The sequence below is a fragment of the Zingiber officinale genome, chromosome 5B, assembly GCF_018446385.1.
Source record: "Zingiber officinale cultivar Zhangliang chromosome 5B, Zo_v1.1, whole genome shotgun sequence".
Lineage (NCBI taxonomy): Eukaryota > Viridiplantae > Streptophyta > Magnoliopsida > Zingiberales > Zingiberaceae > Zingiber > Zingiber officinale.
Genome location: NC_055995.1, coordinates 8,295,324 through 8,317,312, shown reverse-complemented (window position 1 = coordinate 8,317,312; position 21,989 = coordinate 8,295,324). Strand labels below are relative to the sequence as shown.

At 45.1% G+C, this 21,989-nt stretch overlaps 3 protein-coding genes, 1 long non-coding RNA gene and 1 other non-coding gene across 7 annotated transcripts; 4 read left to right on the top strand and 1 right to left on the bottom strand.

Moving 5' to 3' along the window:
* Nucleotides 1–3,096, top strand: LOC121984078. The gene is made up of 3 exons (XM_042536857.1): nt 1–431; nt 1,212–1,334; nt 1,413–3,096. Exons 1-3 carry the CDS (start codon nt 66–68, stop codon nt 2,925–2,927), a joined length of 2,004 nt encoding a protein of 667 aa, XP_042392791.1. The 5' UTR covers nt 1–65; the 3' UTR covers nt 2,928–3,096.
* A 406-nt stretch (nt 3,097–3,502) lies between these two features.
* TRNAP-UGG lies at nt 3,503–3,574 on the bottom strand. The gene has a single exon. It is a non-coding gene; the product is annotated as a tRNA-Pro (tRNA).
* Nucleotides 3,575–3,915: 341 nt separating this feature from the next.
* On the top strand, nt 3,916–7,620 carry LOC121984077 (glutamate receptor 3.5-like). 3 transcript variants are annotated; one of them, XM_042536854.1, is made up of 7 exons: nt 3,917–4,221; nt 4,306–4,608; nt 4,685–6,012; nt 6,087–6,364; nt 6,447–6,478; nt 6,550–6,956; nt 7,037–7,620. In XM_042536854.1, exons 1-7 carry the CDS (start codon nt 4,212–4,214, stop codon nt 7,430–7,432), a joined length of 2,754 nt encoding a protein of 917 aa, XP_042392788.1. In that variant the 5' UTR covers nt 3,917–4,211; the 3' UTR covers nt 7,433–7,620. The 3 variants fall into 3 exon arrangements, with proteins under 3 accessions (XP_042392787.1, XP_042392789.1, XP_042392788.1); XM_042536853.1 differs by having other exon boundaries at nt 3,916–4,608; XM_042536855.1 differs by lacking the exon at nt 6,447–6,478 and having other exon boundaries at nt 3,916–4,608; nt 6,503–6,956; nt 7,037–7,432.
* LOC121984079 (septum-promoting GTP-binding protein 1-like) lies at nt 7,508–9,280 on the top strand. Its single transcript, XM_042536858.1, has 6 exons — nt 7,508–7,993; nt 8,062–8,182; nt 8,271–8,367; nt 8,458–8,497; nt 8,571–8,654; nt 8,957–9,280. The coding sequence occupies exons 1-6, from the start codon at nt 7,508–7,510 to the stop codon at nt 9,119–9,121; spliced, it is 993 nt and encodes a 330-aa protein (XP_042392792.1). The 3' UTR covers nt 9,122–9,280.
* Nucleotides 9,281–17,948: 8,668 nt separating this feature from the next.
* LOC121984076 lies at nt 17,949–21,734 on the top strand. Its single transcript, XR_006112766.1, has 3 exons — nt 17,949–18,390; nt 18,504–18,656; nt 19,542–21,734. It is a non-coding gene; the product is annotated as an uncharacterized LOC121984076 (long non-coding RNA).
* Nucleotides 21,735–21,989: the final 255 nt, after the last annotated feature.

Below are 21,989 nucleotides of genomic sequence, written 5' to 3'. Positions count from 1 at the left end.
GGATCTCTCTCTCTTCTCCTCCAGTCCAATGGCAATGCGCTACCGGCGCCAAAGGAGCTAGTTTGATGGGGCGATCCGCCGCCCGAAGCCGGATTCCGGAGACTGGTGCTCCGGCTGTCGGCTCCCACGAAGCAACAACGCCGCCGCCTCTGGAAATCCTCCCTAAAAGGGCCCGCAGAATCCGCCACCGCATCAAAAACCTGCCTTTCCTCGTTGAGCGGCGGAGCAGGCCTTCCACTCCCCTCGTGAGGTGGCAGCTCCACGATGCGGCGGGGATGGCGCCGGAACTGGCCGTCCTGGAACGAACGGGCGAGTGTGGGGCTGCGGGGGTCTTCTCGGCTAGGAAGCTCGCGGCCGCGCTGTGGCATTTGCATGTGGTAGAGGTTGTTGATGGAAGACTGGGAGGCAGTGGACCTCGGCTAGGGTTCGAGGTAGGGTTGCTTTACTTGCACAGCAGTTAGTGTCACTTTAAAGATCGAGTTTTTATTGTGATTTTGACCTACTTTATTCCGAGAAGTGTCAAAGTTGCCTTGGAGAACGGATTTTTTTTTCTCAGACAATTAGATTCGTTCTTCTGTTTCGACCATGAAGTAGGTTGGTTGAATCCATTGAATGTGCCTGGAAGTGATTATATTTTCTCCTTCTCTCGGAAAGAAGATTCGCCTTTAATAATTACTGAAGAATGTTCATTAAAAAGTGAAATCTCCTCATTGAAAGGGGCAGATCACTTGAGTATTCCAATTATAGGGTTTCTTTATATTTTTCTTGCTTTATTATCCAGCTATTGATTTTGAAGAGATTGTTCATCCTTATTCCATGGTACAATCTTCTTATATTGGAAAAAAGGTGAGTATTTTGTTATCATCTATTGGAGTTTTGCCTCAATTCTCCATTTACACAAGTGAAAGTTATGATAAGGAGATCAACAATTAAAGGAACTTAAATCAATCGGTATAGGTTTTATCGATTGCAATGAACACTTCCAGATGAAATATTTGGCATCATCTTCATCTTGATCATTCTAGATTAGTTAAGAAGACACTGAATTGGTTCTGTCAAATGTGCTGATGTGATGATCTTAGTTGAAGTTGGTGTAAATATGGTCTGAATTGGTAGCTGGTGTTTCTTTTTAATGTTGTTTTTCGATTGGTTCGATGACATTTCTTCAATTTGTATAATGTTAGTCGTATCATTTGCTTTCAACATTGCAGCCTAATTCAAGGCAACTGCATTCCCTCAAAGTCGCCAGTCACGATAGGACAGATCTCCATGCTAGCATCAGTTATGAGCATGTTGGTCCAACCTCACCTAGCGTGAACGTTACTCTTCGAACGGTAATGCTGGTATTTTAGCTGATAGGTTAAATGAAAGTTGAAGATGACATCTTGTTGGTTTCTTTCATTTGTAAGCAGCTGGAGGAATCTAGTACACATCTCGGTTATGCATTGGAGAAGGCAACAAAATGGGATGATGAGTTCGTAAGGTCAACGATGGCGGTTCATCAAAATCATGGCCAACTGAAAGTCTTCAAGGATCGTCGGAAGACTGCCTCTGCCATTTCTTTTCTTCAAGCAGAGCTTGAGCAGGCTCATTATTGCATTAACAGGCTTGAAAATGAGAAACAAACTACCAAGAAAAAGGTCGATCACATCATGAGGAAGCTTGTGGAAGAAAAGGCCTCGTGGAAGAGCAAGGAACATCATAAAGTCCGAAATGCCATTGAATCCATCAAGTATGACCGCGACCGAGAGAGGAAAAGGCATAAAAGGATAGAGATTATGAATTCAGAACTAGTAAATGAGCTTGCCCAAGCCAAATTGTCTGCAAACCAGCACTTGCAGGACTATGAGAAAGAGAGGAAGGCGCGCGAGCATATCGAGGAGGTTTGTGAGGAGCTTGTAAAGCAGATGGGGGATGATAAAGTCGAAATCGAAACTTTGACGAAGGAGTCTATGAAAATTCGAGAGGAACTCGAGGAAGAGAGAAGAATGTTGCAGATGGCAGAGGTTTGGCGAGAAGAAAGGGTACACTTGAAGCTGGTAGATGCAAAAATAACACTCGAGGAAAAGCATGCTGAGTTGAACAAGCTTCAAGCCGACCTAGATACTTTCCTAAGAATGCATTCTGGTACTAATGCGGATGTGTCTGTCCTGAAAGAAGCCGAAATGCTGAGAGACGCTGTTAGCTTAATGAAGTTTAATGCCGTCGAGTTCCATTATCAGCCACCTCCATCTTCAGGTGACATCTTCTCTGTCTTTGAAGAACTCCAGCCAGGAGAAGAGACTAATGCAAAGGGCATCGAACAGTGCAGTGGATACAAACCTGCAAGTACTCATGCATGTAACACTCACAGTGCCAGCCCTGATACCGACATCTTCCTTGAAGATCCAATGAACATATATGCTAGTGGGACACTTGATGGAGATAAGGATACAGAAAACGATAGATTGGAGATCATGAGCTATGGTGAGGGGCAGGGTTCTTGCACTTCTCCAGGCAGTGACCCATCTGCCAATGGCATTCATGAAGAAAGCCATGCATCGGCCAGTGGAAGTAGTGAAGTTTGTTCAAGAACCACAAGGCAATCTAGGAACAAAATGCTTTCCATTGGTAAACTTTGGAGGTCATCCTTTGTGAGCAATAGCAATAACAAGAAAACTCAAGTGGAAACAAACAGAAAGATCCTAAATGCCAGAATGCTGAATGCCACTCTATCTCCTGATATGGATTCAGGTGAGGTAGATCCAAGCTCTCCGAGTGTGGGTATGCAGCGGTCCTGTGATTCGACAAATTCTTGTATCAGTCGCGGAATGCAAGGATGTTCTGATTTGCCAGGTGAAACAAAAGACCACAGCTTGAAGAAAAAACTACTTGAGGCAAGAGTGAAGAGCCCAAGGTTTCAGTTGCGCCATGTTCTTAAACATTAATCTTAGTGTCATTTTTTTTCCCCTCAACTGAAGATATCTATCATGAGTTGCAAATACCTTAGCACTTTGTTAAATATAAATTAAGCACCAGCATGTACAGTCACTGTTCCTTGGAAAGACACTTAGAGTCATTTTATGCATCAGTTAATATTAATATTGTTGAAACTAATTAGCATATTGATGCCTCCAACCAAGCTGCTGAAAAATTCTGGAACATTTGAATGGTGCATGATGCAATATTTTACCTTTTCTAGGTCACATTAGCTTTTTCTACTTCACATGCTCCATATGACTAATGACTAGAAATGCATCAATTGTTTCTTATCTAGTTTAATCATGATTTAATCTTGCATGTATGATATATAGGAAGGGAGAATATATGAAGTTGAACGATATACATCATGTATGATCAAAAAAAAATAAAATATTGGGGATTTCGAGAATCGAACTCGAAATGCATCAGTTATTTCTTATCTAGTTTAATCATGATTTAATCTTGCATGTATGATATATAGGAAGGGAGAATATATGAAGTTGAACTATACACATCATGTATGATCAAAAAAGAAAATATTGGGGCATTTCGAGAATCGAACTCGAGACCTCTCGCACCCAAAGCGAGAATCATACCACTAGACCAAATGCCCACATTGTTTAACATGTTATCTGTATATTTATTACTAAAATATATAGACAACTTAAATACTGCACATGGAACACATTGCACAGTTGTCAATCAATGATATTTGCCGGAGCCACACCCCTAAATCCATTTTAAAAATATAGTTGAATCTTTTGTATCTAAAATCATTTTTCAATCAATAATTACTTGACTTGATTCACAAGAGAATTAAATCAAAAGGGTCTTTCTTAAAAGTGGGTGTTTAAATTTACATAATAGTACCATTAAAAGGGGGTTCCCCTTTATTCCCATAGTAAACAAAGAATTGTCTCATAGATAAACCTATTCATCAAAAACTTAATCTACTAGACTTGGAAGAAAAGCTTGGATTATTGGCATATATGTCTTCTCCCCTTGATAAGCAAGTAGCAACAGGAAATAGTTCTTTGCTTAGTTGATGTATCAAATCCCATCACTGTAGCAAAGAATAAAAATTTCAGATTCTTTTTCCCTCACTCAAGTAGACTCCTTGCATTATTCCATCTCAACATCAATCAATCCCTGCTCCTTTATTTATTCATAGCATCCACAATAGCTTCATTCGACCTATCTATCTCTCAGTTGACTTTTGTCGATGATCTAATTGATTAGAGTTGACACTTATGAATCTTGGTGAGTTCAGTTCTTCAATGATGGATCTTGTTGAGGCTTTTTGTTTATTGATTGATTTCTTTATGATAATGTTTTTGTTCCTAGTGCTTGCAAATGCAATGCAAGCCGCGTGCCATTTTGATCCTTTGAGGAGGATGGAGTTGCTTCATCTTCTTGTTCTGTGCTTTTCCGTCGGCCTTGTCGGCGGCAACAGAACTTCGGCGCCGCCCGGTGAAGTCAACCTTGGCGCCCTCTTCAACTTCGGTTCGACGATCGGAAGGGCGGCGAAGCTGGCCGTCGAGTTGGCCGTCGAGGATGTCAACAGCGATCCGCGCGTTCTCGCCGGCACCAGACTCAACTTGCTGGCACAGGACACTAAGTGCAGTGGGTTTCTTGGCACTGTTCAGAGTACGTGAAGCTCATTGACTTGCTAAATTTGGCATCTTTGGAAATCTATTTGATTCGAGAATGCTTCGATCTTCAGGTTTGCAATTGCTGGAGAAAAATGTGGTGGCCATCGTCGGCCCACAGTCCTCCGGAATCGCCCATGTCGTCTCTCACATTGCGCATGAACTCCATGTCCCCCTTCTCTCCTTCGCAGCTACTGATCCTGCTCTTTCCTCCCTCGAGCACTCCTATTTCGTACGCACAACCCAAAGCGACTACTTCCAGATGAACGCCATTGCCGATTTGGTGGCTAACTTTGGTTGGAGAGTGGTCACTGCCATCTTTGTAGACGATGACTTCGGAAGAGGTGGAATAAATGCTCTGGAAGATGCTCTGATGAAGAAACACATCGAGATCTCCTCCAAAGCTGCTGTTCCTCCTAACGCCGAGACAAGTGCGATCAACGACGTGCTGCTGAAGGTGATGTTGAAGGAGTCTAGAATCTATGTTGTTCACGTAAACCCTGATTCTGGTCTCAAAGTTTTCTCCGTCGCAAAATCTCTGGGAATGATGGCTGCTGGTTATGCATGGATCGCATCGGATTGGCTCGCTACTGTCCTAGATTCATCTCACCCACCCAACGCCGACACAATGGAGCTCATACAAGGTGCCATTGCTCTGCGCCAGCATGTTCCGGATTCCAATCTCAAGAGAGCATTCACTGCGAGATGGAACAATTTGGAACAGAGCAGGAATGTGACATCCGGCCTGAACACTTATGCTCTGTACGCTTATGATTCAGTGTGGCTAGCTGCCAATGCTATCGATCAGCTCATCGGTGAAGGGCAAACATTTGAATTCTCCGGCGATCCGAGGCTGAAGGATTCAAATGAAAGTCCGCTTCATTTGAGCGCCCTTAAGTATTTCTCCGGCGGCGACAAACTAGTTGAGAAACTGTTGCAAACAAACTTCACTGGTCTGACAGGCCTGTTTGAGTTCGACTCCAATGGAAACTTAATCCATCCAGCCTTTGACATCCTTAATATTGGGGGAACAGGTTTCAGGAGGATAGGCTTTTGGTCGAATGAATCAGGTCTTTCAGTTGTTCCTCCTGAAAATGCCTCATCTAACAGAACTCAGGAACTCTACAGTGTCATCTGGCCCGGCGAAAGTTCCACTAAGCCTCGCGGTTGGGTGTTCCCGATCGACGGAAAGCCTCTAAGGATCGCAGTCCCTTACAGAACAAGCTTCAAAGAATTTGTAACCAAAGATACAGGCCCTGACAATGTGAAGGGCTACTGCATTGATGTGTTTAAGGCTGCAGTGAGCTTGCTGCCGTTTCCAATTCCTTACACATTTGTTCTTTTTGGAAATGGTACTAAGAATCCAAGCTACAACGATATGGTGGAACAGGTTTATGAAAATGTGTGTCTCTTAACACTCAAGTTATGATCTTCACTGCTTTAGTTTCAGTACAACTTACTTGGTTCCTTGTCTAGCACTTTGATGCAGCTGTCGGAGATATATCGATAGTGACCAACCGAACAAGATTCGTCGATTTTACTCAGCCGTTTATCGAGTCGGGGCTCGTCATTGTTGCACCTGTGAAAAGGAAATCCTCAAATGCTTGGGCTTTCTCAGAACCTTTCACCATGAAGATGTGGTGTGTCACAGGGGCTGCCTTCCTTTTAGTTGGACTAGTAGTTTGGATTCTCGAGCATCGTCTGAACAACGAATTTCGGGGGCCGCCGAAGGAACAACTAAGAACAATTTTTTGGTTAGCATGCCTCTCCTATAGACAATTTTAGTTCCCCAATTCGATCTTGTGGAATAACATGCCTAGTGTTTATGCTTTGCAGGTTTAGTTTCTCAATTATGTTCTTTGCACACAGTAAGTAGTTGTAGTTGATTTCAGGCAACTATTTAATTTGCAGACTAAGATTCTTATGGCTGCTGTTTCAGGAGAATCAGCTAAGAGTACCCTTACGCGGTTCGTGCTGATTGTGTGGATGTTTGTGGTCTTGATCATCAACTCAAGCTACACAGCCGGACTGACATCTCTTCTCACTGTTCGACAACTCTCGTCGAACATCAAAGGGCTTGAGAGCTTGATCTCGGGCTCATACCCCATCGGCTTCCAAGTTGGTTCCTTTGTAAGGGACTACATGATCGAAGACCTCAGCATAGATGAGTCCAGACTCGTGCCACTCAACGGCCCGAACGAGTATGCCGACGCACTCGACCTCGGGCCGCAAAATGGCGGCGTGGCGGCGGTCGTCGATGAGCTTCCTTACGTCGAGCTCTTCTTGTCGGATAATTGCCGGTACATGACAGTCGGGCAGGAGTTCACAAGAAGTGGCTGGGGTTTTGTATGTCTGCGCGCGGCCGTGATATTAATTAATTGGCGGTGTTTAATTTCTTGACGGCGCCTCGCTGTTTGCTTGTGCAGGCATTCCCAAGAGACTCCCCTCTCGCCGTAGACTTGTCGACGGCGTTGCTGACGCTGTCGGAGAAAGGTGACCTCCAGAGAATCCACGACAAGTGGCTGACGGCTAGCGAATGCGGCGCCGACGACAGTCAGGTCGATTCGAACCAGCTGAGACTCGCGAGCTTCTGGGGCATGTTCCTGATTTGTGGCCTGGCGTGTTTGGTGTCGATCGTCATCTTCTTGCTGAGGGTTCTTCAGCAGTACATGAAGTACGGTGAGGTAGGAGGTGAAGAAGAACAATCCGAGTCCGGCGGCGGCAGTATCCAGTGCACGAGTAGCTTTAAGGGTCTGATTTCGTTTGTGGATAAGAAGGAAGAAGACGTCAAGAAAGGCAAGAAGGAGAGCGATAAGCAATGACGAGATCCGCATTTTGATTTCGTTTGTGAGATTTTTTTTTTCTTGTTTCGAAAATAAAAATTGTTTATTTGTTGGATGGTGCGACGACGGCTGTCGTTGAGCTGCACAAAATCTAGCAGAGCATTTCCAGCTGTTTGCTACACCACCAAAGTTGCCGTTTTGGACAACAACGATGATGTTACGCGGTCTCTCCCGCGCCAAATAGGGCCTCCTCCTCCTAATCCAAGTTCCGTCCTCCGCCGTCGCCGTCGCCGCGCCATGACCCGTCTCCGCGTCCGGTCCTTCCTTCGCTTGGACCGCACATGGACGCGCTTCCTCGGCTTCGCCTTCCTCCGCCGCTTTCTCCGCGCGGTGTGGGACCGCCTCCTCCCCTGCTCCTCCTTCGCCGCCGGAGCCGCCCGATACCGCCGCCTCAAGGCGTGCTTCTCCGCGCCTCACCTCGACCCGCCCGATGACCCCCACCGGACCTCCTCTCCCGACCTCGAGGCTGCCGACTCCGACCTGATCACCCTCAAGATCAGTCTCCTCGGCGATCGCCGCACGGGAAAAACCAGCTTCATGGTACCGCAAAAATCGCACCTTTGATTGCTCTGTATTATTCCTTGACGATGTCGGTCTTCCGGTAGCAGATCAAGTATGTGGGAGATGAGGAAGAACATAGCGGAATCCAGGCGGCGGGGCTGAATTCGATGGATAAGATATTATTTGTGCGTGGAGCGAGGATCGCGTTCAACATTTGGGATGTTGGGGGTGAAAAAAAAATCGTTTTTTTTTTCTGTTTCATATCAAATTTTTAGTCAGAACTGGACTGCAAGATCTTCCATATCGGTAATTGCAGGGGATGATCAAATCCTCAATCATATACCTGAAGTTTGTAAAGGAGCGGTGGCTGTTTTGATCATTTTTGATCTCACCAATCGATCTACTCTAAACAAGTTCGTCCTTTCCTCCTCCTCCTCCTCCTCCTCCTTCTTCTTGTATTTCTCCTCATTCTCCAACTGAGAGCTTCTTCCCCTCTCTTTCAGCGCCATTGGATGGTTCCAAAAGGCAAGAAATTGGAACAAGGTGCGAAAGTCTCCTCATCATCTGAATTCGCCGATCAAATTTCCATTTTCTTTACTCTGCATCACTGTCTCAGACTGCAGTTCCAGTCCTGGTGGGAACCAAATTCGATGAGTTTGTTCAGCTTCCTCTCGAAATGCAGTGGACAATTGTGAATCAGGTACGGATTCCATGCCTCATTCAAACTGGTTCTATTTTGATGTCTGAAGCTAAGTTGCAGACTTCACGTGTAGTGTTTCTGCATGATCCGAGTGATCCAGAACACACTGTCATTTCAGCTTTTCTGGAGTTGCTCTGAAAACCCTTTTTTTGGCAGTGCTTCATTGCTTTAATCATGTATTGTTAGCTGGCTGTGGCACTACAACATGTTCTCTGTGAATCTGAAGTTTATCAGTAAAAGAGAATTTAAAAACATTGTTAATATTTGTGTTTTTAATGTCTTTTTTCCCTTTATTTCTACAGGCCAGAGCATATGCGAGGGCGATGAAAGCGACTCTGTTCTTCTCCAGTGCTAGCCACAACATTAATGTGAACAAGATTTTCAAGTTTCTAGCAGCCAAGCTCTTTAATTTGCCATGGTCGCTGGAGAGAAATCTAACTGTCGGAGAGCCTATAGTTGATTTTTAGGAGTTTTAATTTTTTTTTTCTTTTTGTTTTTGGAATTCTGTCTCATTTATTTGTGCACTGCTGAAACTTTTTTTTCATTGTAAGTGCAGATTGTATATCGTAAAGTAGTCTACAAAATTTGAGTAAATATGTTCATGAATACGCAAATCAATTTTTCATTAGAATAATTTTTAATGTGCAAAAATTTTAAACTAAATAATTTTCATGATAAGAAAATTATATTTCCCGCTCTTATACTTTAGTAGATAAAGATGAGCAGCTGACTGAATTGTTCAATTTTTTTTATCTAACTGAACCAATCAAATTTTTATAAAAAAATTAAACATACTGAACCGAAAAACTGAATGAAATTTTTATAGTCAAATTAAATTTAGTTGGTTTAATCAAATTCAAATTTTTATAATCGAACTATCAAAATAATTAATATTTTTTTTTTAAAAAAAATAAATTTCCAAATTAACTGATTCAATTTTTTTAACTTCATTGCAGCTATCCCGTTTGGCCTTGCGATAGGACTCGGTATTGGCACAGTGGAACTCCGGCCGACTGGACGAGACACAAGAATAGTGGATTTACGGCCGAGCAGACACATGCATAGGAATAGCGAAGCTCCGACCGACCGGATGAGACACAGGAACATGTGATTTATGGCCGAGCGGACACATGCACAAGAGTAGCGAAGCTCCGACCGACTGGATGAGACACAGGAACATGTGATTTATGGCCGAGCGGACACATGCACAGGAGTAGCGAAGTTCCAACCGAGCGGACGGGACACAGAAGCAGTGAAGTTCCGATCGAGCGGTCAACTTACTCGGCCTTTGCAGCATACTCCCTCTGTTATTCATCGACATCCTTTTGAGAGTTAGTATCGCTAACACCGGGCATGGACAATCAAAAGATCGTATGACGGAAACTACCACTGTCACTTTGGAGATATGCCCCCTGTTAAGGTACTGTGTTAAAGATACTTTACTAACAAGTTTTTTTAGAAAAAACCTTGGGAAGCGTGCTTGCCTTGGGAGTATGCATGCGCGCTACAGGAACTCTATATAAAGAGGAGTCCAAGTATCGACGGATGTATGCAATAGACACTATTCGTGCTACTGTTCATCCTTGTTGTTGCTCCGCCTTCTACTTCATCATTGGTGACTGACTTGAGCGTCGGAGGGCCAACGCCGGGGTTCCTTCCCTAGCTCGGCACTAACGTAATCTGTATTGCAGGTTGGAGCGGAGTCTACATACGGTCAATAGGAGCTCTACATCCCAACTTTCAATCTCATCGACTTTTGGACAGTATCAAGTATAATTTTTTATATGCAAAATTTTTAAACTAAATGATTTTTATAATAAGAAAATTATTTTTTCTGGCTCTTATCCTTTATTCATATTTTTGAAAAAAATATATATTTGGTAGATAGGTTAATAATCGAATAAATTCATTGTTTTATATCTAATTGAATCGATCAAATTTTCATAAAAAAAAATTTAACAAATCAAAAGATAAATAGATTAATTAAATTAATCAAAAATCGAACTAACTGAAAGTTTGATTAAATTGGCTCTCAAAGAGAGTCAGTCACGAATTATTTTTAAAATCGAGACTGTGATCGAAATAATCAATATTTAAAAAAAATAAAATTTTAAAATAACTAAATTAAACTTTTAATTATCGGATCCATTGATTTATTGAGGGGATAAAATAAGGACCAATTGTTTGACCTTTTGTCACACATGCCTTCAATTGTTTTTTTTTAAATTTTAAATGAATATAAAAATTATCTCTTCATTTTTTTAAATTAATTTTATTAATTGATTTATTTGACCAATATGAATAAAATAATTAAAATTGGATCTATTTAATAAGAAAATAAATTATAATTGATCCGGTAGTAAGAGCGCCCCCCCCTTTTTCTTGCAAAGTCAACGCCAAGTGGAAGTCACCGGAACAGCCGCCCACCCAGAGGAGAGTGTGGTCCGACCGGACGGACGGCCATAGATGGCCGGTCCAACTAGACTGCCGGCCGGCCGATGGAATCGAGTACCCGGAAGGGTCCGGCCGGCTCGCACTTATAGTTGGGAGGCACCCTGTCAAATCGGAGTTCCGACGCTCAGTTAAAAAGGTCATGGACCGAGCTGACCTTTTGACCGATCACAGTCATAAAGCACCCCTGTTTGTTAGTCTCCACAAAGCACAAGTAAACCACTGCGGATGTCCGATCGGATGTTTAGGTATCTGTCCGCTCGGACTACAAGTTTAGAGCAAAGGAAAGGGCCAGAGGATTTCTTTCTCTGACAACCTGTAGGTTTCACGTGTGTGTCATGCTCCAAATCTTGTGACAGGGGATTCTGCTGTCCCATCGAGGGCATGCTTTGACTGTAGCGATATGGGTCAGGTAAACTTTCTGACAGCCGCGTACCTAGGAAAGGACAGGTAAGCTTTCTGACAGCCGCATACCTAGGATAAGACAGAGGACACTTATGCACCTTGGTACGCGTGCCCAAACCTTTCACAGCTCTATATAAAGAACTTCAGGTTTCACCGACGAAGAGAGAATTCTGGGTACGTACTCTGAGACTTCGGAAGCCACCTTATTCATCGTGATTTACCTGACTTGAGCGTCGGAGGGTCGTCGCCGGGAACCCCCTTCCCGGCCCGACTTCTGTGTAGGTTAGCCGGAGCATCGCGCCACCAGTTGGAGGTCTACATCAGCGAGTCAGGGAGCGCCACGTGCCCAGCGTCTGTTGACTTCTGGTTCGGACAGGATCAAATTGGCGCCGTCTGTGGGAACGCACCTGCATCCGAACGGGAACAATGGACGAGGTTGGACGACAACACATGAGAACGCTCTCCATGAAGAAGCCCGACGCTCTAATCAAGGCAAGAGCAGCTAAGCTCATGAAGCAACAGAAAGAGAATGCGCCAGCCGAGCGGCTGAGCAGCAAGCGGCATCAGCCTCCAAGGGCTGGGCGGAAGCATCGACTGCCACGGTCCCATTTCCCTCAAAAGCAGATACTTCGTCTCCCGAATTCAACTTATAGCAAACCCCTATTCTGGAACCTCAAGAGCGGGAGTTTGATGTCAAGCGATGAATTGACCACATAGGAGGAAGATGGGTAGATGGGCCGTCGAGCGGATGGAGATGGAGTGGGACTTGGATCAACCATGAAGCGCACATTATCTCCAGCCTTTCCAGGGCAGGGTGAAAGGTGCGCAAATATAATGTATGCTGTGTATTTTCTGTTTGGCTGTATATTCGAAATGTAGGAAGCAAAATGTAAACACAATTGTCATTATCGACCGAGGGGCCTATCTTCATGGTGTATAAGATCCGAGCCACCGACTCAATTACGAAGGCCCCGCGCCGTTCGGCCGGAGGTAAATGGGTCGAGCCAAGCGCTCGAGGAACGAAGGCCCCGTACCATTCGGACGGAGGTATATTATCCGAGCCAAAATGCTCGACGAAGCAAACCCTGAGCCGTTCGGACAGGAGTACGTTATCCAAGCTGGGTGAAAGGAACCAAAAGTGATAATAAGGATGGCAAAAAGCTCCACCGAACGGAAGCGTCAAAGTTAGCCTTAAAAGGCCGTCTAGCCCAGACGTTAAACCGTAGAGCCGCGCCGACCGGCTATAAAAACCGAGCGAAAAACCGACGAGCACCGTCGTTAAATATCGAGAGCCGCGTCGATCGGCTATAAACATCCGCGTCGACGAGCTCCGTCGTTAAAGATCGAGAGCCGCGCCGTCCGGCTATAAATATCCGCGCCGACGAGCTCCGTCGTTAAAGATCGAGAGCCGCGCCGTCCGGCTATAAATATCCGCGCCGACGAGCTCCGTCGTTAAAGATCGAGAGACGAGCCGGCGTCTATAAATAATCCGAGCGGACGAACCGACGAGCTCCGTCGTTAAAGATCGAGAGCCGCGCCGTCCGGCTATAAATATCCGCGCCGACGAGCTCCGTCGTTAAAAATCGAGAGACGAGCCGGCGTCTATAAATAATCCGAGCGGACGAATCGACGAGCTCCGTCGTTAAAGATCGAGAGCCGCGCCGTCCGGCTATAAATATCCGCGCCGACGAGCTCCGTCGTTAAAAATCGAGAGACGAGCCGGCGTCTATAAATAATCCGAGCGGACGAATCGACGAGCTCCGTCGTTAAAGATCGAGAGCCGCGCCGTCCGGCTATAAATATCCGCGCCGACGAGCTCCGTCGTTAAAAATCGAGAGACGAGCCGGCGTCTATAAATAATCCGAGCGGACGAACCGACGAGCTCCGTCGTTAAAAATCGAGAGACGAGCCGGCGTCTATAAATAATCCGAGCGGACGAACCGACGAGCTCCGTCGTTAAAGATCGAGAGACGAGCCGGCGTCTATAAATAATCCGAGCGGAATATCGTCGACACTGCAATTATCCGTATTCTCCGCCGAGTCAGACCGAAGCTATTTTCCGCTCGGACTCGAGGTATAAAAGGTTCGGATCGGCTTATAACGAGCGATTCTGGCTAGCAGCCCAGATTGATATTCGGCTGGACGGAAGAGCTGGGGAAAACACTTGGAAGAATGCACCTCGAATGCCCAAGGTATGATGTGATAGAAGACGAACGGACCGTACAAGTGTTAGCCAGGGAACAGTGCAAAAAGATAGAGTACACGAAAGGAAAGCATTTCATTAAAATTAGAACCTTAGGTCGAGTGGCCTAAGTACAAAAAGATTCATGTTCAGCCGAGCGGCGAAATTACAAGAATTACTCGATGTAGTCGTAGAGGTCCCTCGGAATGTTGCTCAGGAGCTCCACTTGATCGCCGGCCGGAATATTGGTGGACTCCGGAAGAAGGCCCTTCGACTTCAGATAGGTCATAGTGGCCGTAATGGCCAAGTCGAAAGCCGAGTACATCCGCTCGCAAATTTTCTCCGAGAACTCGGGCGATCGGATGTGGCTTTGTCGGAGAGCGGCGACTCGGCTCGGCTCGGCATCCTGGTATTCTTTGAAGGTTGCCGTGGAGCTTGTGAGGGCCTCATTCAGACGTTCAATCTTCTCCGCATCGGCCGAGCGGCCTGCCTTCTCCCGATCGAGCTGCTCCGTCAGCTCCTTTATCTTCAACTCCAGGCCCCGGGCCTCCACGTTTTTCTTCTCCAGATCGGAGATGGCTGTGTTCTTCCGAGTGGTGGCCAGAGTTATCTTTGTGTCAAGCGACTTGACCTGTCGCTCGGACTCGGCTAGGGCGTGGGCCTGATCAGCTGTTTTCTTCTGCTCAGCAGCTAGCAGAGTTTGAGCTCTCTTCAGCTCTTTTTGCAACTCGGAGTAGGAAGGGCCTTGGGAGCCGCTCGGACCGCCTGCCGCCCGCAATTATCTTATCTCCTCGTCCGCCATAGCCAGGCGGCTGGAAACTGCTATCTCTTCCACCCATCTCTGAATCAAGAAGGCGCAGTTGTTAAAAGCCGAGCTGAAATATTTAGGCAAAACTTCAAAAAACAGCAAACTTACCCCCGTAGCCGCTTGCATGTGGCTGTTGGCTAAGTTCCGGAGGGGGATCATTGCCACGCGCGCCCGAGCGTCGGCCCACATCTCGGCGAGGGGCCCTTTCAAAGTAATGGTGTGCTCGGGCACGGTGGGCCGGTCGGCTTCTGGTAGCAACTCTTCAGTTGGAAGATGAAGAGTAACCCGTATTGTGCGGCCGTGACCAGGGATCGCCCGACCGGGATCAGAAGCTGGCGCAGAAAACCGCGAATGGATGGTCGAACGTTGAACTGAACGGCGAGCGGGGGGGAGAGTGTCGACCGGAGTGGCCTCAACTGGAGCAGTCAGCTCGTCCCAGTCAGAAGGCGTCCGGTCGGACGAAATGGTCTCGGGCACAGGCGCCTTGCCTTTAGCAGTCACGGCGGCCCGGTCGGAGGGTTGGACCGCGGAGTTAGCCGAGCGCAGCGGAGTCTCCACCCGGCGCCTCTTTTGCAGTGGCTGTTCCTCCTCCCGAACGGACCCTTCCTCGGGGGCCGTTGGTTCCCTGGAGGGGGTAGCTCCGCTGGCCGCCTGTTGTTGAGAGGCCTGAGCGGCCGATTCAGCCTGAGTGCCGCTCTCTCCTTCGTGAGAACCGACCGGCTGAATACCCAGCGCCTTCATTTCCTTGGCCGCCGCGGCCTCCAGCGCCGCTGCCTTCCTCTTCAGAACGCCGGCCATCACCGAGTCCATGACGATGTCAGCTGCATGAAGAGAAGAAGAAATCAGTTAGCAATTAAAGCAAGTGCCCAAGCAAAATTCTTACCGAAGCCGGTCGGAAGTGGGGTCCGTATAGGACTCAGCCCAAAAATGTACATCACTCCCTCGTGAAGAAGTTTGTTGATGTCGAGCCGCAGACCGGCTAGTACATTTGTGGCGTGAAGATAATCCGGTCGGGTCTTGAATTTCTTCAACTCGGGAGTAGGAGGTAGACTGACTTGCCACTGGGTCGGAAAGTTTGGCTGGCTGGGCATGCGGATATAGAAATAATAGTCCTTCCAATGTTTATTGGAAGTGGATAGTTTATTGAAGAAGACCAAACCGGGCCGAGCCTGGAACATAAAGGTGCCCGGCTCGGCTTGCTTAGGATAATAGAAATAAAAGAAGACCTCCGGTCGGAGGGGAATGTTGTGAATCTTAAACAAAACGACAACGCCGCAAAGGAGACGGAAGGTATTTGGTACTAAACTTCCGAGCGGCACGCCAAAATAATTGCAGACGTCTGCTATAAAAGGATGTACAGGGAACCGCAGACCGGCGGTAAATTGGTCGCGAAAGACATAGAAACCACCGCGCGGCGGTCTGTGTGGCCGAGCGGCAGGACCAGCTAGGCGAACTTCGATATCCTCGGGGATTTCGAAATTGTCAGCCAATATATCAAAATCCCGTTGTTCGAAACAGGATCGCATGGTAGTATACCATGGGCCTAGGGATTGTTCTTCGAGATGAGAGGAACTGGCCATGATCCAGATAGGAGAAATCAAAAAAGGAAGTTCCAAAGACGAAGGAATGGAATTTCAAAGACTGGAGTTAGGGGAAGAAATGCGAATTAGATATCGGAAAGGAAGGAGGAGAGATCTAAAACCTTACTGAGGGGAGATGAATCGAGGAAAGGCGCCGGAGAACGTCAGAAGGCAGCAACAAGATCGCCGGAGCTCCACAGCGCAGAGAGCAACAGTAGAGGTAACGGAGGCGTGTGAAGGTGAGAAGGAAACGAAGAATTTATAGGGTGAGGGCCGGTCGGCCTCCACCGTCGGATCCAGGTCACGGGAATCAATGCATACATCTAGCCGTTTATTTCGAATTGCTTCGGTCACATCAAAATACCATGCAACCGCCTCCGTACTCTGATGGCATTGCTCCACGTGGCAGTCAATCATTCAGAGCATTTAATGAAGGTATGATCGACATTGATGTCAAAGATTGGCGTAGAACGCGAGGAGATCCGGCGAAAGCCATCATTGATTCATTCAAAGATATCTCTGCCACTGACCGGGCGGAGAGTATTAGCATGGAGGAGCCGTTCGGCTAGACTCACAGTCTAGTCAGTCGGACTATGCGCCTCCTTCGACTAGACTTGAAGGGAAGGCAAGTGATCCGGTAGTAAGAGCGGCCCCCCCCTTTTTCTTGCAAAGTCAACGCCAAGTGGAAGTCACCGGAACAGCCGCCCACCCAGAGGAGAGTGTGGTCCGACCGGACGGACGGCCATAGATGGCCGGTCCAACTGGACTGCCGGCCGGCCGATGGAATCGAGTACCCGGAAGGGTCCGGCCGGCTCGCACTTATAGTTGGGAGGCACCCTGTCAAATCGGGGTTCCGACGCTCAGTTAAAAAGGTCATGGACCGAGCTGACCTTTTGACCGATCACAGTCATAAAGCACCCCTGTTTGTTAGTCTCCACAAAGCACAAGTAAACCACTGCGGATGTCCGGTCGGATGTTTAGGTATCTGTCCGCTCGGACTACAAGTTTGGAGCAAAGGAAAGGGCCAGAGGATTTCTTTCTCTGACAACCTGTAGGTTTCACGTGTGTGTCATGCTCCAAATATTGTGACAGGGGATTCTGCTGTCCCATCGAGGGCATGCTTTGACTGTAGCGATATGGGTCAGGTAAACTTTCTGACAGCCGCGTACCTAGGAAAGGACATGTAAGCTTTCTGACAGCCGCATACCTAGGATAAGACATAGGACACTTATGTACCTTGGTACGTGTGCCCAAACCTTTCACAGCTCTATATAAAGAACTTCAGGTTTCACCGACGAAGAGAGAATTCTGGGTACGTACTCTGAGACTTCGGAAGCCACCTTGTTCATCGTGATTTACCTGACTTGAGCGTCGGAGGGTCGTCGCCGGGAACCCCCTTCCCGGCCCGACTTCTGTGCAGGTTAGCCGGAGCATCGCGCCACCAGTTGGAGGTCTACATCAGCGAGTCAGGGAGCGCCACGTGCCCAGCGTCTGTTGACTTCTGATTCGGACAGGATCAATAATAAAGTGGATCATTTAATAATAAATAAAATTATTATTTTTACTATCGACCATTAATCACAAATAAAGAATACATATACAAAATCATATGAAAGATTTAAAAAAATGAGAGTATTAGAATAAGATTTTTTTTAAAATAAATTGAATAATAATTAGTATATATATATATATATTTTAAAAATAAATTTATTCTAAATTAATTAATAATTTAAAATTTTTAAATCGAGTAAAATACCATTCAAATTAATCACTTTTATTTAAAATAAAAATATTTTTATTTTTAATTGTTATACATACGGTCCAGGAAGAACCGACATGGCCGTTCTTTTTAGCGGATCACGCGCAGCCCAGGGCCCGCCTGGAACCCTACCAATTTCCCCCAAATCCCAACGCTCTTTACCAACACCGTGTTGCTGTTCGAATCGGCGCTCGCCGGTAACCGCCGATCACCGCGACCACGTTGCTGTTCGAATCGACAGCCCTTCTGCTCTCGGAGCCACCATTGACGCCTGCCACGAATCTTGTGGTTTTCAGCTGTCTCTCGCTATTTTTCCCTCGAATATTGTGCTTCCGCCTGCTTTGAGTTTCTCGCAGTCCTCGGAGTCACTCCCGTTGCCTATCGATCCATCCTGACCATAACTGGCCTGACGTAAGGTGGCGAAGCCATTTTCTGTTTCATAGGTTGTTCGGAAATAGGATTTGGAGAGCTCACAGTTTGGGAACGTCTTGAGTAGGAAGCGGCCTCTGTTCTTTCATGATGTCGCAACGTCTATACAAGTTTTCAAATTGGTACACTAAAGAGTTTTCTTTTAGATTTTGAATTCATAATCTAGTTCATGACGAATTGTAAGAGCATCTTGGGATCGATAGAAATTTAATTTGTAAAATTTTATAAAATGCAGAAATTTGGATTTGGGGCAAGAGTATACACCATATCCAGTGCAACACGGATTGCAAAAATGGCGAGAGAGATACATACTTAGTAAGATTTCACAGACTGATCAAGGTTCAGGCACGTAACAACTTCAACAGCAGAATTGATTTGTATCATCTTGGTATGGTTGCAACTTCTTTTAATAAACACTTTTATTTATTTTCTTGAAAAGAAAAGTTTCACCATGCTGTAGTCGAGAAAAAAAAATCATACATCAGTCCAAGAAAATAACCACGAGTCCATTTTTTTTTTCATTTATTGTGCTCTAGTTTATTCTGATGCTTTATAAGCACTGTTGTTAATACTTAATCAGTAATGAAGTGAGGAAACACCATGAGTATTGTCCTGGCTATGGGGATCTTGGAACCAAATTCTTCATCATGTAAATGTATTTTATAAGCTATTATGTGATTTGACAAAAGTATAAAGTCCCGTACACAAATTACTCAATGAATGTCAAGTCTTCAAGAGTATCTGAAACCTCTAATTTGCATCTGGACATATCAAGAATCAAAACACATTTTCTGAATACCCAAATATGAACACAGAATTAATCACTACTTAAAGAGACATCATAAGGAAAACTCAAACCCCTTAGTTTTTAAGACTAAGATCCAAATTGCATGCTTGATTGGTTAGTAGACATGACATGGAAATGCTCTCTTTGCTGACTAGATCTTTCCCTTCATTTTTGATGCATGCTATGCATTTCTAAATTGCTAACTAAGATTGCTGTAATTGCAAACAAGAAACACCACAAGTTGTAGTTGTGTTGGAATCTCCAATGAGGTATGTCTAGGAAATAGGTCCCTGTATTTTTTTTTAATCTTCTCAAATCATCAACTTATGTACTATTATTATCCTTCCTATTTTCTCTCTTGCCCTTATCTAAGTTTCCAAGTTTTAAGAGTTTTGGATGTTTCTTTAATTTGAGTGTGTAACTGTGTATGGATTATTTCCATCCCTCCTAATTGCTTATTTTCTACCTTTTTTGTACTCTGGCCAGGTAGATGGAACCAGAGTCCAATGGCCAAGAGTTGGAGCATGCAGTTGTGTCAGAGATGATTGGAGAGCCTGCTATCATAATTGATGGTGTGCCACCTTTACCTCCTGATTCTGTAAAGATTTGTGGCGAGGCCTCAACTCATGTTGGATCCACATTTGATCCTTGCTTTGGTGAGTGGTTAGAGGGAAGAAAGGTTCACAAGTTATTTGGAGATCACTATTTTTCTGGAATAGTTGTCAAGTATGATAGTGAATCAAATTGGTACAGAGTTATCTACGAAGATGGGGATTCTGAAGATCTTGAGTGGCATGAACTAGAGGAAATTTTGTTACCTCTTGACATCTCTATTCCATTAACAACCCTGGCTTTGCAAAGATGCAACTCAAATCTGTCCGATTCCATGCCACATATAACTTCTGTGATAATGGGGAAGGGTACTAAAAAGGGTTAGGAAGAAGGAAGAAGTCGATAAAGATGCTTCAAACATTCCAAACATGTAGATGAGGGGGCATAGTTATAATCCAAGGATTTGCCAAATATTTCATGGTCGGCAATAGGTGTATTTGATGTTCTGATGCATCTCATGGAGAACACTTCATCTGAGACAGCAAATCTACAGCTTTATGAAAAGGTTAATGCAAGAACAAAACCTTGTTGAATCAATGACGTCAGTGCTGAAGCTTCCAACACGCAAAAGACTGGGCAACAAATGCAAGAAATCCTAGTGAAGTGAACAAAACAACACCTTTGCTTCAAGTTAAAAGAATATGGAGGTAAAGATTAGTTTTAGAAATATCCTTTCCAAATATTGTTTTTTTATTTCCTTTTTTTCTGTAAATTGAACTGTTTGCTTCATGGATGCATAATAGGCGTGCTTCGAAAAATTACAAACCTCTTGTTTGGTCTTCAAAAGTTTGGCTGCAAGTCATGTAAATAAGTTTGGTTGTATTTGTTGTAGGTTGGAAGTCTACAGAATCTAGTGATCTATTCAATTTGGATAGTAAATAATTCTTTGCACTCTCTGTTTCCCTTATTTTGCCAAGTTGCCTCGAATTCAAAATAAAATATGATAAAAAGTCGAAACTTCGATTTCTTTGTGTCAAATTTGATAATTTTTTCCCCAGATTTTATATTTTTTAGAATTATTAAGCATGATTGATGATAAATACGTGTACGCATGCACGTCGGAGCTCCGGCCACCCAACAAGCAGCCGGGCAGCAGCTCCATGTTGCGTCCCCTTCGGCCGTTGAACTAGTAGCACAGCCGTCTACGGTTCTCTTCTTCCCACCACCGGTTGGCGGGCTTCCTTGCTGGAGTTCCTTGGCAAGTCATTGTAGCTAGTTCGACAGGCTAGAGATGGCAGTGTGCCGGACTTTGGATCCAAGCTACAGCCCGAAACTCAGATCCGCAGGCCTCCAAGCTACACTGAGACGTTGTGGCCAGAACGGAGGGCGCCATGGGGAGCAAAGAGGAAGCCCTCCATGCTGGTTCTTCAAGCTGCTGGCCACGGCAGCAGCCGGCCTGTTCTGCCATCTCCTCCGCCGGCTGGAGATCAGGTTGCTACTAGTTCACGCAGCAGCACCTCTTGGCTGAGGTTCAACCACAGCAAGGCTGCACACCTTGGCTTCTCCTCGCAAGCATTCTGGCGAACTCCGTTACTGTACTCACAGCAGGTCAGAGAGGGATTTTAGAGCTCCTTGCCTTGATGGAGCAGCCCCGGAATCCCACTGATGAAGGACTGCCCCTTTCATCCTCGCCGAGGTTGTGCTCTCACAGCTTCTCCAGCGCCTCCATCGTCGCCGGCGGTGATGCCTCCGTCAAGCCTCTACCGGTGTGGGAAGGAGACCGCCACCAGAGAGGCTACTCTTTCTAGCCGACATGTGCTGACTACCCGCAGTACAAGATCACCAGTGAAAGCAAACGGATATTAGAGGAGGAGATGACTGAGAGCTCCCAAAATCCTCTACTTTCTGGGTGACAAGCGCATACCGTCAGTCATCAATTATTGGAGCAAAAAGTAATTGCACTTCATCTTTAAATGTCCACTATCCACGGTATGTGAAAGGGAGATGAAAACTACTTTGTGAGGGGGACACCCTCACCTCCCTTCTCCATCCAATTTTTTTTACCTTTATATCCTGTCCTTGTTCTCATCCACGTTTTTTTAAAGTTTTATTTCTTTGTTTTTATTAGTTTTATTTTTTAAATCAGTTTTTAATTAATTTTTTTTTATCAGTTTTATTTTTTTAATAATTTATTTTTTTATATGTTTGTAATTTGTTATTTATTATTTAATTATAGATTTTAGGAATTATTATTTATAAAAATTTAAAATATGAATCAAAATAAAAATTATATATATGAAACTAAAAAAAACAAACAAACAATTAATAGTAAACATATTTATAATTTATAAATAAATATTTTTTTTTAAAATAAAGAGTACA

Bases quoted from the DNA above. Each gene is read 5' to 3' on its own strand.
- LOC121984078 (XM_042536857.1), top strand. From the start codon at position 66: ATGGGGCGATCCGCCGCCCGAAGCCGGATTCCGGAGACTGGTGCTCCG. The intron at 432-1,211 runs GTAGGGTTGCTT...TCAACATTGCAG, and splicing joins GACCTCGGCTAGGGTTCGAG to CCTAATTCAAGGCAACTGCA. The intron at 1,335-1,412 runs GTAATGCTGGTA...ATTTGTAAGCAG, and splicing joins TGAACGTTACTCTTCGAACG to CTGGAGGAATCTAGTACACA.
- LOC121984077 (XM_042536855.1), top strand. From the start codon at position 4,212: ATGAATCTTGGTGAGTTCAGTTCTTCAATGATGGATCTTGTTGAGGCT. The intron at 6,013-6,086 runs GTGTGTCTCTTA...TTCCTTGTCTAG, and splicing joins TGGAACAGGTTTATGAAAAT to CACTTTGATGCAGCTGTCGG. The intron at 6,957-7,036 runs GTATGTCTGCGC...TTGCTTGTGCAG, and splicing joins CAAGAAGTGGCTGGGGTTTT to GCATTCCCAAGAGACTCCCC.
- LOC121984079 (XM_042536858.1), top strand. From the start codon at position 7,508: ATGGTGCGACGACGGCTGTCGTTGAGCTGCACAAAATCTAGCAGAGCA. The intron at 8,498-8,570 runs GTGCGAAAGTCT...TCACTGTCTCAG, and splicing joins AGGCAAGAAATTGGAACAAG to ACTGCAGTTCCAGTCCTGGT. The intron at 8,655-8,956 runs GTACGGATTCCA...TTATTTCTACAG, and splicing joins AGTGGACAATTGTGAATCAG to GCCAGAGCATATGCGAGGGC.